The following is a 16374-nucleotide window of genomic DNA, read 5'->3' as shown; positions in this document are numbered from 1 at the left end:
AATGCTGCCAGTAGGTATTCTTGGTACGCTTCCCTGTAATGATAGTTTTAATTTTATGTAGTCTTAGTAGTTTAAATATAGTTATAAGATTTGTTTTGTTTGTAATATAATTAAAGTGAAAGAAATGTTGTCACATGTATTGTATGATATAGGTGATTGTCCGTTATAATCCACAAAACACGCTATCTAATCTCAACGCAAGTGGAAAATTATTACTTACCGACTCAATCTAATGCGGAACGAAAATTTTTGTGATAAAATTGTTGTAATCGTAATAAAAACATGATCTTAAAACGTTAGTAAGTCCAAAGATGTAAGACGTAAAAATTAATAACACCATCGCTAATTGTGAGTCGGTCTCTTATTCATGCCTAAACACAATATTCCGACCATTTCAGGTACGGCCCGACCAAATCTGACCATGTGTTAGGCATTATATTATCATATTATTTACTACTAGTGAACCTCAATTTTTTCTGCCAACATACAACGTACCGCTGGGTATCCCGTGAACTCAGGGACTCAGACTAAAATGATATTAATGAAACTATATGGATTTTCTAAATTGTATCGTAAAGCCTGGCGTCGACTACAGCAGAAACGCGTCGAATCGAAGCCTTTTTTTGGAGAGAAGGAAAATACATTTACGTATTGTAGACCCTGGAACGGCCCATATGTCGGGCTCGGGTGTAAACACCCCCTACCAATTAAAAACCTCTGTGCTGATAGCCCTAAAGGCTTTTACAGCGAAGCCGGGCAGGAGCCTTGGAGGTCCAAAATGTAGCTCACAGGCGCGGGGCGTCTTGGAAGGAGACTCGAACCTCGGAACGCCTACTCACTAGGCTGGATGGAGAGAAGATCACTAACGATCTGATACATATATTTGTTAGTCCAATGGACTCTACGTTTTAAGAAACGTGATATATATATGTGTGAATGTATGTTATGAGTCAAATCGAAGCGAGTCGCATTTATACCTAGTGCGTCCATCACTGAAGAACAGAATCGAATTGTCCATTCATCACAACTTTGCATCAGCGATTCGTTTCCCTACCTTTGTTACCTAATATACATTATAGTTTAACTAGTTAATAATACTAATAATAATAATAATGACACACTTTTTACACAAATTATCTTGCCCCAAGTTAAGCATATATAGCCTGTGTTATGGGTTACAAGACAACGATATATTTAATACAAAATACTTACTTACACATACATAAATTCATATAAACATACATAAATACATTTAAACATCCATGACTCAGAAACAAACATCCATATTCATCTGTTAAGTTAAGAAATGCTTTTTGCTGAAATAGTGAACTCAAGAAAACTGGCTGAGACACGAAACGTGCACAACAAGAAATCCTTGATGGGAGTGGAAAGAAAAAAAGCTTTTAATTGCTTTGACGTCTGAATTACTTACTAAAAAACAACATTAAATAGCCTGTTTAAAAAAATTAACATACTGCTTATTAGTTTGTTACGATTTCATTATATTTACTGAATATTATATAGAATTATATTGCACTACTATAAAAACAAATATTTTATAAAGTGCGAAAAAAAGGAATACTGGTAGATTATTGCGCCGTTTCTTCTCTCTCAGAGCCTCAGAGCGGTAACTGACATCAAAAAGGAAAAATCATCAATTTTGTGGAAATAAATGCATTTTTATTACTAATATAACAATGAACACAACCAGGATTTTGAATTTCAAAATCACAGCGAATAAATTTATTTTTCAAAAATATTTACAAAGTAGGCACATAGTGTACCTTGTGCATACTTAAACTCAAATACCTTCTTACTCAAATACTTTATATTACGTATAATTTCTAAACAATACAATTACTCTCTTTATAACAGCAAACTACGTACGTACACACAAAACTAACCAAACAATCATTACAAGTTCAAGATCATTTTATTGTAGACCTTTGAACTCCGGCTTTCATGACTGTTTTTATCTATTCTATTTTAGGTTGATTTAAATGTAGGTAAGTTTTTATATACAATAGGTAATACAGATGTTAACACTATTGTCATTTGTCAAGCGAAGTGTGAACTGTGAACTGTGAAGTCATGAATGACGAAACGAAGTACGAATCACGACAACGGACCATCTGTCAATTTGCTAGATTGTACGTACTTGTTAGATTCATTCATTTATTCAGTAAGTCACTGGTTGGCATATTATTTGAACGTGTCGCCGGTTTCCTGTTGCGCACGGCCAATTTGTAAATTCGCTTTTATTCAATTACAAAATAATTTAGAGACATGCCCAGTACTTTGAATGGGGAGTTTATAAGTGGACAGGACAGTTGCGACTCTGTTTTTTGAGCGGTTGTTTGTTATTTAAGATTCGCGAATGCAAAATCTTTGCATAAGTTTACGATAAAGTTTTTAGTAGTTTTGAACTGAAGTTTTAGTAGTGATCATTTCTCAAGATGAAGGAAGTAACTGTAAAGGATGATGGATCAGACGATGAAACTGGATTGGGCTACCAAAACACACTGGTAAGCTTATTTTATAATAGCTTTCTATAAGAAAATTGCAACTAAAGTGCATCATAAAAAGACCGCAAAGCCGTAAACGCTACGTACATTCACCTGATTTCATTTATTTTCATTTCCGGGGCATTACGTTAATTAAGTAACTAAGTAACGTATATATTTATTATTTATAAGTCAGGTAGTATGTAAGCACATAGTAACTGCAAAAATCACGTTTAATTAATTAAACTGTATGTAGGTACTTAGTTAAGTACTACTTTTCTTAATAATATTTTATTCTATTTGTGACGTCAATAAAATTTTTTTCCTATCTCATCGATTTTAATGTAATTCAGCAAATCCACTAAACAGTTTTACCTTGCAAGATATTTACACAAATATTTATTTATCCTTTAGTATTATCTTTGTTACTAAGGTGCTTATTGGTTAAACATAATAAAATAATTGTTTTTTCCTTGAGAAAAAATTATTATTATTTACTTATGTGAGAAAAACAAAACATGTGTTAATTGAATTAAGTTTATAAAAACTATTTGTTCTGTTAAAAACCTGCTAAAAGTTTACCTTATTAATATAAAGTTGTTATGGTCATATTTTGTATTCATTTAACACATACTTACTAACAATTTAGAGCAATGGTGGTAGGTATTTGTAACTTCTTCTTCCATTTCTACATTAAAAAAAAAGTGGTAGTGTGAGTTGGTATCAGAAGGGTTCCATAACACAATACAATACTTACTTTTAAAAAAAACAAGAGTGTATGCAATTTTTTTTTAAATTAACTATTAGTTTTCATTGGTGTAATACACTTTCTAAAGTTCCGCTGATTATTTATTGATAGTTTGTAGGTAGGAGGTTGTGGGTTACAACGTTCACTCTTTAGGTTGACAAACAGTAGAGTCGTAGTAAAAGGGCACCAGTGTTAACACTGGGTGCAAAACTCAATAAGTAAAAGGTTTCATATATTATATCTTCTAAGGGTTAGTTGGATAATGATTTATGATTATAGTGTAAATATTGGGTGAACAGCGCCTTGAAAAATATTCCTTTATCATACTCAAAACAAATTTAAATTCAAAAATATATATTATAAATTCTCACCGTTCTCCACCAAGCCTTTTATACAAATAGAGGACCAGAACTCTAGTCTCCTGTGCAGCGCTTGCATGGAGGCCGAAGAGATGGCTCCATACATTGTTTGGAAATGCAGAGGCGTTTGGAAATGCCAGCACACACAGTCAATCAACTGGAACATCTCTGCTGACATCAGAAATTTGATTAATTACCTCATGGAGCTGAGATAAACAATATCCCCAACAATATATTCACACAGTTGCAGATCACCGTTAGGACTGCAGCCAATGAAAGAAAACATTGTTGTATGCACTATATAACTATTGTTGCTGAGGTATGTTAGAATTGAAGGAAGAGGAATAAGTATAGACCTTGCTTATCCTGGAGTTTGACCTGGACCCTAAATAAAGTAAAAATATTCTGTTGAGATAAACTAGGGATAATGTTATGTAAAAACCATTACTTATGGTATTCTTAATTAGCTTTTAAGAGTCTTCTTTGCTTGTACTAGCAATACTCAAGTGGATGGTGTTTTTTTTTTATGAAATTAAGGGACGAAACGAGCAGGACGTTCAGCTGATGGTAATTGATACGCCCTGTCCATTACAATGCAATGCTGCTCAGGATTCTTAAAAGACTCAAAAATTCTGAGTTGCACTACAACTGCGCTCGTCACCTTGAGGCATATGATGTTAAGTCTCATTTGCCCAGTAATTTCAATAGCTACCGAAACACAAATTATTGGGTTTACATCTCACAGCTGTATGCATTACCATACTTACATATAACTGTTTCACGGCTAGCTGGCATCCTGTGCAAAGGAACCTCCCACTGGTAACATGGACAATTTGTAGAAAATCTACTTCGGTTTATGTTCTTTAATCAGAGAGAACGTCACGAGGTTAAAAGTATGAATAATAGAGCTTGTCTGAAAGATGCAATTCATAGTCAGAAACCAGGGCAGGACCATAATACAAGTAGCGCTTAGATAATTTATACGTCTAGATAGTCCCTTGCTGATAAACAACCGATAACAACAGGCCCGGAATAGCAGTTTAGTGTGCGTGACAAGCTACGTCTAAAGCGGGGTTTAGACAGGGTCAGTAACTGACTTCGATTTCGAGACAAGTCAGCGCTGACCCGAAAAATACCCAATGTAAACTGATTTGAAGTCAGTACAGCGTCGGTCTGCGCTGACTTCAGTGTTCGCAGACGAATATTTTGAGGTCAGTCGGCGCCTCCCGCCACACGCGCCAGTGGTAAAAACCCCGTGTAAATGGGGAAGTCAGTGCTGGGTCGGTCACTGTCGCTGTGTCTCGTAAACTAAGCGACTCACTTCACAAACATGTACTCAGCTTACCACGACTACTGAATCCATGTAAACGAATGAAGTCATGGATGGCGGCAGTGTCGGCGCCGACACTAACTTGTCCACTGATTTTGTCTAAAGTCTAAACCCGGCTTTACACTCGCGATTTGTATGACACTTTGTGTTAGTGTGCTCGCATGGCTCAAAATAGATGTTAGTTTTAAACTAAATTTTTTGCGACGTTTTCACAGAATGGCCATCTAGACGTATAATTGATCTAAGAAGTAGCGTAACTCAGCGCTCTCCTTGATATTTATATCTACATCTGGATGGAGCGCTAGGGTTGGCACACATAAAAGATTGACGACGCAGACGACGTTGTGCAGCTAATTTAACTCGGACAGCGACTAGTCTCGGCGGTGTACAGCGTGGCAATCAATAGTTTTGTTTTCCCAAGATTGCCTAGAGGCCGAGAACTTAATATTTTGACTATTCATTGTCAGTACATTTATGAAAATTTTAAATACGTTCACAATAATAATAATTTTTTTAGCTTAGTGATTTTCATTATTATAACACTAGAAATAAGGAATTGCTTGTATCTAATTCGAGTAGGCTTCATAAGATACATAATAGCTAAAAGGTGTATACACTTTTGTAATAAAGTCCCAGCCACTGTTCAGGTATTATTTATAAATTTCAATTTTTTATTAAAAATGTCTCTGCCTTAATCCTACTACCCCACGCTGAATATCTAAGTGATCGGACAGCCTGGGACTAGATTATGAGTATCTTATAGCAATAGCAATGACAGTACAATATTTTATTAAAAAAAGCGCAAAAAAAGAACGCTGGGATAGTTTCTTGTGCCGCTTCTTCTCTCCCAGAGCGCCACTTGTTTCCAAAGCGGTAGTAGTATCTAGTATATTAGAAATGACATCAAAAAGAATTCTAAAGGAATCAATTTTGAGAAAAAAAATGCCTTTTATGCCGTGTAAATCATGTGTATGTGTGAGTGCGTCGATTCGAAGTTAAGGTACTGTTCTATTATTGTACTGTGGCAGGACAGTGGTAAATTGGAGGTTGGTAATATCTGTCTTTCTGGGAGGCAGTTGTGATATATAAACAATATAGTAGTTACATTATTGTTATATATTAGTATTTTAAGATCTTTGTTTTCAAACAGAGTGAAATATATATTATTTTATAATACTTCCGTTGATAACGGATTGCATGTTATATTAAACAGTTTTATCTTAATGTTGTAATGGTGTTTAAACAAGATAAGTAATGTACTGTTCGTTTACTATTATTTATAGTAAGCGCCACTGATTGAGTTTTTGTATACAAAATGTGTACCAAAATGTATGTAGCTGTATGTATGTAGCTGTATGTATGTGCGATACAAGATACCAAGCCGCGTGTCAAACATTACGCCTAAATCTATAACAGTGGGAGGCTCCTTTGCACAGGATGCCGGATAGATTATGGGAACCACAACGGCGCCCATTTCTGCCGTGAAGCAGTTATGTGTAAAAACTATTGTGTTTCGCTCTGAAGGGCGCCGCAGCTAGTGGAATTACTGGGCAAATGAGACTTAACATCTTATGTCTCAAGGTGACGAGCGCAGTTGTATAGTGCCGCTCAGAATTTTTGGGTGTCTCAAGAATCCTGAGCGGCACTGCATTGTAATGGGCAGGGCATATCAATTACCATCAGATGAACGTCCTGCTCGTCTCGTGCCTTATTTTCCAAAAAATAAAGCTGTTCTAGAAGTTCAAATCTTGTATAGTCTATAAATTATGATATAAATTAAAGTCAAAGTCAAATAAACTTTATTCAATTGGGCTTAAAATAAGCGCTTTTGAATCGGCAGTATAAATATTTCTTTTAAATTACTAAATTTACCATATGTTCGTACAAAGTTGAGCTCGTGAGAAGAACATACAAGAAACTCAACGGCCACTCTTTTCAATCAAATAGTGTTTTACAATGGCTGTAATATACAAAACTAATTAGTTTGTAAGGTGCTGCATCCAATATATGAATATTGTTCAAAATTCGAAGCGTTTAAAAGTCAAATTTTTCGTAAAATGTACCTACTTAAGAATAAACTGTACAAATATAAATTCTTATATTGGATGTATCGACCTTTAGAGTTTGTGTAAGGAACATGATGGTCGTGATTACTGTCATAATTAGTAATCACATGTGACAAATACAATGATTTATTAACTACTTGCTGACCCAGCAAACGTTATATTGCGATCATAGTTAACAGCTCTAGTTAATCCATTAAGTATAGGTAGCTACAATAAAGTTCGTTTTTTACCTCCTGAGAAACAAAGATTCTAATTAGTTATTCATTCAATATGATTTCTGAATGACGGGGGCACAACAAAGGAAAATCAAAATCGTTTTTTTTATTTAATTCCGAGCATTTTCATATTTATTCACCTTTTAAACCTTCTCTGATCTTCGACAATTAATTTAAGACCAAAATTAGACAAATCGGTCCAGCCGTTCTCGAGTTTTAGCGAGATTAACGAGAAGCAATTCATTTTTATATATATAGATAGATAACAGGTCTACCTCGCACCACAAGTTGACGAATGGGCCAGCCATCCTTCCCTTCGCACATATTTGAAGGAAGGAGACGACCCGGCACACGACGCCGCCACAAGCATTGAAATTAAATACCTATATCTCATCCCTATAATATAAAATCACTTAGTAAAATCAACAATAGATTACGAGGCAGATTATGTAGAAACGTTGACTGTCACCACAGCGGCCCCGGTTCAATCTTCCCTAGCCATAATATTATATCCCGGGTTCGAATCCCGGTAGGTGCAAACATTTATATGACGAATGTTTATATGTATTTGTGTTTAAATAAGTATATTGTATTAAATATATCGTTGTCTTGTGCCCATAGTACAGGCAATGCCTAGTTTGGGCCAAGATAATTTGTGTAAAAGTGTGTCAAAATATTTATTAATTTATTTTATATATTAGTGTTTTCGGTTTTGGGATTCATATGACATACAGTATGTTTATTGGACGCTCTTAAGGTCAGCAATTCTGTTGTGATACTTCTGGGTTCTGGTGTACAAGAGAGGATGAACAGCAGTTTTTCTCATCCTCCATAAAAAAGGACAAAAAATACTACGACGACAATTATAGTCTATTTATGGGTAGGTACGGTAGACAACCCTAAATGGGAGACGTCGATATCATTACAGCGCCCGTATTGTCTTCTTGCTATAAATTTATTATGCACATTCAAAAAGATATCGGTTTCAAAACAAGAAAATAATTAAAAATAATAATCTACTTGACCAATGTAGGTACTTACCACATCCATTATTCATAACTCAGTGGTAAGAATGTTTAAATAAATTCGAATATAATGAAAACCAAATATTGACACTCTTACACAAATTATCTTGCCCCAAGTTAAGCTTATATAATATATAGCCTGTGTAATGGGTTACAACTTACAAGACAATGATATATTTAATACAATATACTTACTTAAACATACATAAATACATTTAAACATCCATGACTCGGAAACAAATCATATAAATATATTCATCATATTAATGCTTGCACCTACCGGGATTCGAACCCGGGACCTCTAGCTTAGTAGGTAGGATCGCTAACCACTCGGCTATACAGGTTGTCAAAATGGCGTGTGGGTCTCAGTTTATAAACCAACTCACTGCTCGTATGAATTATGAAGTCAATTGTCATAGTAGATAGCTGTATGGTAACAGTTTCACAATCATTTGGGCTATGAAGGTGACTTTGGTTCTCCTCAGATCTCGCAGGGAAACTCCGAGCATAGTTATAGTTGAAACGTATAGTAAATATAAAAACATAAATACAAATAACTTAAAAAAAAAACTTATGAAAGAGACAAAACATAATCCGAAACATTTAGGGTAAGTTCCGATATGCACTGCACAGTGCTATCACTGTAGAAAAATTCGTGCCGTCATGGACTGCCGCAATACCCTAGGGAAATATATGACGTCATAAATTGCCGGCATATTCTACTGTGGGCACTGGCGTTTTCGACGTAAGGTACTCGCAGTACTTTGATCACGAGATCAGTCAAAACCACCTAATGTTTTATAAACAATACCTACAGTTTAATCCTAAATATTTTTAATTTGACAGTACTCCAACAACAGTTTTTTTTTATGAACTAGAAAACTTTGATACACTCATTTGAATGCTGCGTCAAAAAATGCGGCTGACAGTATACGGGATTGCGTTCCTTTTTAAATAGTTACCAATATAACTGGCTATAAAGGAACGGCTTCACAGTATACTAAATTGACGTCACACTGTACAGTGGTCGCAGTGCATATCGGAACATACCCTTAAACTATCTGATACGTTACAAAAATGGTCCCAACTCTGCATGTATGGCTGAATGCGCATACTGTGCAGTGCCAAAGAAACAAAAAAAAACTCAGCATGTTTGCTGGTTTGAAAACCAACGCTGGACTTCCGTTGGCCCATTTGGTGACGTCACGCTATTTATATTTTTAAATAAAGAATTATTTTAGCTAGCTAACTAACGTATCGTGAAATTAATACTTAAACAAAATCTTGTACTTGAATGAATGAATGAAAACTTTATTAATAACAAACACAAACCACACAGAATAATACAACTACAAAGACTTAGAGGTAAAAAAAAATAATTAAAAACTTATAGCATAAAAAAAAATGTATGCATAATATTATAGTGAATATCTTAATTTAAAAGTACTGTACTTGACCAATGTAGGTACTTAACACATCCATGCTTATTCATAACTCAGTGGTAAGAATGTTTAAATAAATTCGAATATAATGAAAACAAAATGGCGTGTGGGTCTCAGTTTATAAACCAACTCACTGCTCGTATGAATTATGAAATCAATCGGTGGAATCAATAATGTGATTAATCATTCTTATAGACTATATATTAACGTATAGACGACCTGACAGCTGATCAATTGATTAATTTCTCAATATGATCGTTAGCTCGTAGTTTACGGCGGTTCCCAATATACTATCTACAAATAGAGAAAAATTACTACCTACTGTCAGTAATTAGTTGTCAATAATCTGAAGCTGTCCCAATATACCAGATAAGTCATTCTTATCGCCTTATATTGGGACGCGTGAATTTTAATTTCCATACAAACTTCTATCGCTGGTAAGCTATACGTCCGCGTCGTCCCATTGACAGACAGCGTGTACGGATAAGGTGAGTTACCGTCGACAAGTTTATTGGGACAAAAAAGGCAACGATACTTACGATTTTTATCTCAAGTAAGAGATAGACTGAATATTGGGAACGGCCGTTAGTTAGAGCTAATTCCAAGCGTGGCTGACTGCTTACGACTTGTCCATCAAAATCGGTTACATTAATAATAAATTCGTCTTCTCTTTCTTTCTTGCTGTATGTAATTTAATTAGATATAATAAATAGTAAATTAAAGCGAATAACTGATGCTTATGTAATAAACATTAATATTTTCTTAGCCGTCATAATCTGTACTATTCTTTGTTCTTTTTTTATTTCTCTTTTAATTGTTACTAAGCACATAAATATTATTTTATTGTTTATATATAGATGTACGTGTTTATCTCTCTCATATGATTAATCTGTGGCTAATATAGTTGGTTTAACAATTTATATTTAAGGTTTATATAAACGTTAAATATAAATTTATGTGTACTAGATTTTACCCGCGACCTCGTCCGCGTTGAATAGTTTCTTAGTGCATTTTTTTTATATATACTAATATTATTATATCCTACATAATCCACAGCTCTTATAAAGATTTAAATCATACATAAAAATATGATCTGACAGCGAAAAGAAGATTTTTTAGGATACTTTTCAAATAATTGGGAGGCTCCTTTGCACAGGATGCCGGCTAGATTATGGGTACCACAACGGCGCTTATTTCTGCCGTGAAGTAGTAATATGTAAACATTACTGTGTTTCGGTCTGAAGGGCGCCGTAACTAGTGAAATTACTGGGCAAATGTGACTTAACATCTTATGTCTCAAGGTGACGAGCGCATTTGTAGTGCCGCTCAGAATTTTTGGGTTTTTCAAGAATCCTGAGCGACACTGCATTGTAATGGGTAGAGCGTATCAATTAGCATCAGCTGAACGTCCTGTTCGTTTCGTACCGAATATGCGAGGCCCTTAGTACTTCGTGAAAAGTATGTGATGCGAAAGTAGGTCCTAGTTGTTGGGTTTAGGTATTTGTCGTTTGAGGAAAATGCTAAATATATTCATAAAATACTTACTGCATAATGAATTTTTCAATTTTGTTTTGAATGAATTATTAGTTAACTAACTTTATTTTAATTTACCGTTAATTTATAACCTTAATAAGTAATAAAGGATCAATCAAAAGTTTTAACTCAAATAATAAAAAAGTATATATATTTTTTTATTTACTTGGGTTGTTGCCCCGTTCGCCATACCTTAAGGCGACACTAAATGCCGGCGACCTTGAGCGATATGAGTTCACGGCTCTTTTGTAACAAAGCCAATATTTTCAAAATTCTTGGGTCGAAATGTATCATTTTAACAGGCGCAAACTGCTTAATTGCTTACAATCCTCATTATTGATTACTAATCTAAATAAATGTACCTACATAAAAAAGTAAAATCTATAAGATCAACTTTTATGATAGTAGTATACTAAACAAATGCATGATGCCGAGAAAAAACTTGTTTAACTGCAATGAAAACTGGTAGTTCATAATAGCTCTGGAGTGTTAACTTTAACCAACAATAAGCAATAGCAACGTACAAGTAAGACTTAAGGGTATGTGTAACAGGATAAAGTAGTGTTCATAGCTCCAAATCCTATATTTTCACCACAAAACTTGTCTAAAAACATCTTGTTTGTATGTTTTCTGTTTACCCTTCGCCTTAAGAGCGCCACTGTTAACATTCACAGACGCATAGCACGATGACATATTCAGAATACGATTAATTACCATTTATGTTACGTTAATCCGTATGAAATGATAAGCTACGTAAAAACAACTTTATCAATACATTATTTATTGATATTCTGATGCGTAAATAAACCAGAGGATTACGATTAGAGTTTTCTTTGACCGCTATTCTACATAGATTATTTATGTCAGACAATATCGGCACTACCTAAGAACAACATATCTTCATTATTCCGGGAACTATTAGACGCTTGTGTGCGTGGCATTTTGACACTTAATGGCATACACTATGTTATGTTTTTAGATACTCGATACCCTCACTTCTAGGATTAATACACAAATAAAATTTGAAAAACAAAATTTTATGAACGATGCGGGATTCGAACCCACGACCTCCGGCGTTCCGTGCCGGTGCTCTAACCAACTGAGGTAACCGTTCGAATACCGCCTCGTTATAAAATTCTGTTTGCTTTGTTCAACTCTCAGGTTGTGGCTTCATCTACAGGATCTACTTTACAGTTGATAACCCGCTCAACCCCAATATCTGCATATTAGGAAATTGACTTGAGATGTCGCTCTTGTCGATGTTCAGTTGGTTAGAGCACCGGCACGGAACGCCGGAGGTCGTGGGTTCGAATCTCGCATCGTTCATAAAATTTTGTTTTTCACATTTTATTTGTGACTTAATGGCATCTTTAAAATTTTGAAACACGTTTCGTTTTATTTTAAATTGAAATTAATAAAATACAAAATACTTACTGATGATGTGTGATCCCAGTGCCTTTCTTATTTCTTGTAGTATTATTTTTATAAAGTTTTACTACGCACCCGCCGATTTTAGTTTAATTTATTAGTAAAGTTTATCATTTTTATTTTGAACATGTCGCACGACGACGTCATAAATTGTTGTACTACTCGACTGGCTCGAGTTCGTCCATTTGGGCGTAGTTGCCGCACTTTGCCTCTACGCTTGCGATATCTAGTTGGAGCGCAGCGGAGACCAATCCTTCATCTATGTGTCAGACATTATCGGCGACCATTATTCTATTCCGTCATTTGATGGCATGTGAAACGCCCTGCGCATAACAATGAGTTGAGGATATATTTTACTATCTTAAAGAATTATTACAGTAATTCACTTACACGAGAACTTAAAATCTAAGTTATATTTAGTTATTAAACTAAACTTAAGAAATATTTATTGTCAACACTGCCTTAAAATTAAAATTAGATTTTTTATTATATTTTTATCAATATTTGTTAATTACATTTGTATAATATCAATGCTCTAATAAGCATTAATGTATTACAAGAGACTTGATCCTGCAGACAAACAGTCCAAACAGTTTTGCGGGACTATGTTAGCTTTCGAGATTCTTTCTGTAAATGATTAATAGTATATATAAAAAAATATTCACAAAGACTGAGAAACGTACAACACAAGAAGTTGAAGAAGAAGATGGTAAGTACATAATAATATGGTAAGTAAAAAAAGGATAGATTTTTTTTGTTCACTTTGTAATAGTTTTAATATTTCTAGTACGTTTAGGCCTTTAGGTTATATACTATATATTACATTTTACACAATGCAGTACCGCTCAGAGAACTATTCCTCCGGCAACCTTCCTGTGATTCCTTTGCTGTTATAGACATTGATCACTTCAGGTGACTCGCACGCTGTAAGTCCTTTTGTAATAAGCACGCGAATTCGGTTCAGTAGGTAGCTTGTATATGTCGCAGGGAAATGATAATAACAGAGATTTGGTCAATTCCTTAAGTGATTTGATCGAATCACGCATTATTTTTAAAGAACAACACGATTTTATCATTTCTCTAGACAAATCTAGAAGACCTTAGGATGTTAAAGGCGCGAAGCGAGCATCAGACTTGAGTCATACCCCGACCCGGACAGGTAAGGTGGAATAAAATGGCGGGCATGGCCTGCCAACCCATTCGTGTTTTTTTTTATAATATAGGCCCCTCGAAGCGGGGCTTCTACTTGGCCTTTATTAGTTTATATAAATTCGATTTTCAAGAGTCTGGTGCTATACCTTTTTATGGGAGTGGGGGAGTGAGCCAGGGGACAGAGGACATCTCCCTCCCTCCCCCTTCCCCTCTCACCCCCCTCCACCTGCGAACCCATACTGAATTCTTACCAAATTATGTCTAAGTCTTACCAAATTATTATAATAACCAAACCAAACCAACCTTATAATAACCAAAGAAAGTACATTTTGTCATTTCACGGCACCAACTCTGGCATTTGGTCAAATCACTAGATTTGTATCGAGAACTGATAAAATCGTGTTGTTATTTTAACATCCTCCGAGATTTGATCAAATCACTGTTTTTATCATATCCTTGCGACATATACATCTCGTCTATGGTTTGACATTAGTATGGTTGACGCTAGGACAATCTAGTATAGACTAGACGAAGCTGAATTCGATTTACTATGCAAGTTAATTAATAGTTAAAATAAAATTAAGTGGCCAATCAGTTAGATGAATAATAGTTGTTTCATCACAATAAATTTAATGGGTAGCGATTGTTATGTTACACGGAATTATAATATTGACACACTTTTACACTAATTATCTTACCCCAAACTAGGCATTGCCTGTACTGTGGGTACAAGACAATTATATATATTTAATACACTATAACGGTCTCGAAATCTCGAGCGATTGCCAATTCCGTGGCCATCTGGAGGGCAAAGCCAAATTGGCTTCAAAGAAACTGGGCGTCATTAATAGAGCACGGCAATACTTCAAGCCGGCCCACATTCTAGCGCTGTACAAAGCGCAGGTCCGGCCACACATGGAGTATTGCTGTCATCTCTGGTCTGGCGCACCCCAGTATCAGCTCGATCCATTTGACCGCGTGCAACGCAGAGCAGCTCGAATTGTGGGGGACCCAGTACTCTGTGAACGGCTGGATCACTTGGCGTTGCGTAGAGACGTCGCTTCATTGTGTGTCTTCTACCGCATTTATCACGGGGAGTGTTCCGAAGAGCTGTTTTACGTAATTCCTGCCGCCGAATTCCACCTTCGCACGACACGCCACAAGTTAGGATATCATCCTCACCATCTGGATGTGTGGCGGTCCTCCACAGTGCGGTTTACAAGGAGCTTTCTTCCACGTACTACAAAGCTGTGGAATGAACTTCCTTGTGCGGTATTTCCGGGACGATACGACATGGGTACCTTCAAAATAAGCGCGTACACCTTCCTTAAAGGCCGGCAACGCTCCTGTGATTCCTCTGGTGTTGCAAGAGAGTATAGGCGGCGGTGATCACTTAACAACAGGTGACCCGTACGCTCGTTTGTCCTCCTATTCCATAAAAAAAAACACTATAAACTACTTAAACATACATAAATACTTATAAACATCCATGACTCGGAAACAAACATTGATCACCTATTTCTGTCGTGAAGCAGTAATCTGTTTAAGCATTATTGAGTTTGGGTCTGAAGGGCGCCGTAGCTAGTGAAATTACTGGATTACTTACATAACATCTTATGTCTAAATTTTTGGGTTTTTCAGAAGAATCCTGAGCGGCACTGCATTATAATGGGTAGGGCGTATCAATAACCAGCAGCTGAACGTCCTGCTCGTCTCGTGGCTTATTATCATAAAAAAATATTTTCATCATCTAAATGTTTGCATCTACCAGGATTCGAACGGGACCTCTAGCTCAAAAGGCAGACTCACTAACCACTAGGCTATATGTATCGTCAAATGGATAGAATGAAAAAAAAGCCTGACTGAGAAATACTATACTTAAACGTTGTAGATATTAGTGTATTAATCTTAATATATATAAATTACGTGTCACGTTGTTTGTCCGCGATGGACTCCCTAAACTAATGAACGGATTAAAATGGGGATTACTTCATGGAGTACAGTTTTGTCCAACTTGAGAGATAGGATAGATTTTATTTCGATTTGGGACCCATAATTATTTTTATTTTCAATATTTTTTTTGTATGGACATATTTTCTATGGGAGGATTTAGTGACGCACGGTTTGACATTTCCTCTGTGAAACAATTTAATTATAACAACAGGGATCATTTTTTACGAAATAATTCTTGATGTTTAGAAATATTATTGGCAAATTCCTTTAAAACAGTATTTTTTTTATTATCTACAGAACAACGTCTGTCGGGTCAGCTAGTATATTATATAGTGTCAGTGTTATTCTAAGTAATTACAGTATCGCGTTGGCGACGAAGTACAATCCGGCTAAGTTTGAAAGCGAACAGTTCTATTCTATTCTATTCTTCCTACTATGGCTCCTGTGGAAGGTATACCACAAGTTTGCCAATGTCACGTTAAGGTTGACCACCAAGCTTAGAGTATTCTTTTACTAATTTTAATGGTATTGATCGGTGCTTAAGATTGAAACAAGTTTTATTTTCTTATACCTGAAACAAATATACATGCTGTTAGGACTACAGACAAACACAAATATA

The 16374-nt window shown here is 35.5% G+C and overlaps 1 protein-coding gene across 1 annotated transcript in view; it reads left to right on the top strand.

Annotated features, from left to right (window-relative positions):
- Nucleotides 1-2207: 2207 nt before the first annotated feature.
- Nucleotides 2208-16374, top strand: part of LOC126979999 (chloride channel protein 2) — a 134177-nt gene continuing 120010 nt past the window's right edge. The window contains exon 1 of the mRNA XM_050829611.1: nt 2208-2525. Coding sequence (XP_050685568.1) covers nt 2457-2525 — 69 coding nt within the window. The 5' untranslated portion in view covers nt 2208-2456. The remainder of the gene's footprint in view (nt 2526-16374) is intronic.

Source organism: Leptidea sinapis, chromosome 4 (assembly GCF_905404315.1).
Source record: "Leptidea sinapis chromosome 4, ilLepSina1.1, whole genome shotgun sequence".
Taxonomy (NCBI): domain Eukaryota; kingdom Metazoa; phylum Arthropoda; class Insecta; order Lepidoptera; family Pieridae; genus Leptidea; species Leptidea sinapis.
The sequence above is the reverse complement of the archived record's forward strand: the minus strand, read 5'-3'. Positions and strand labels throughout refer to the sequence as shown.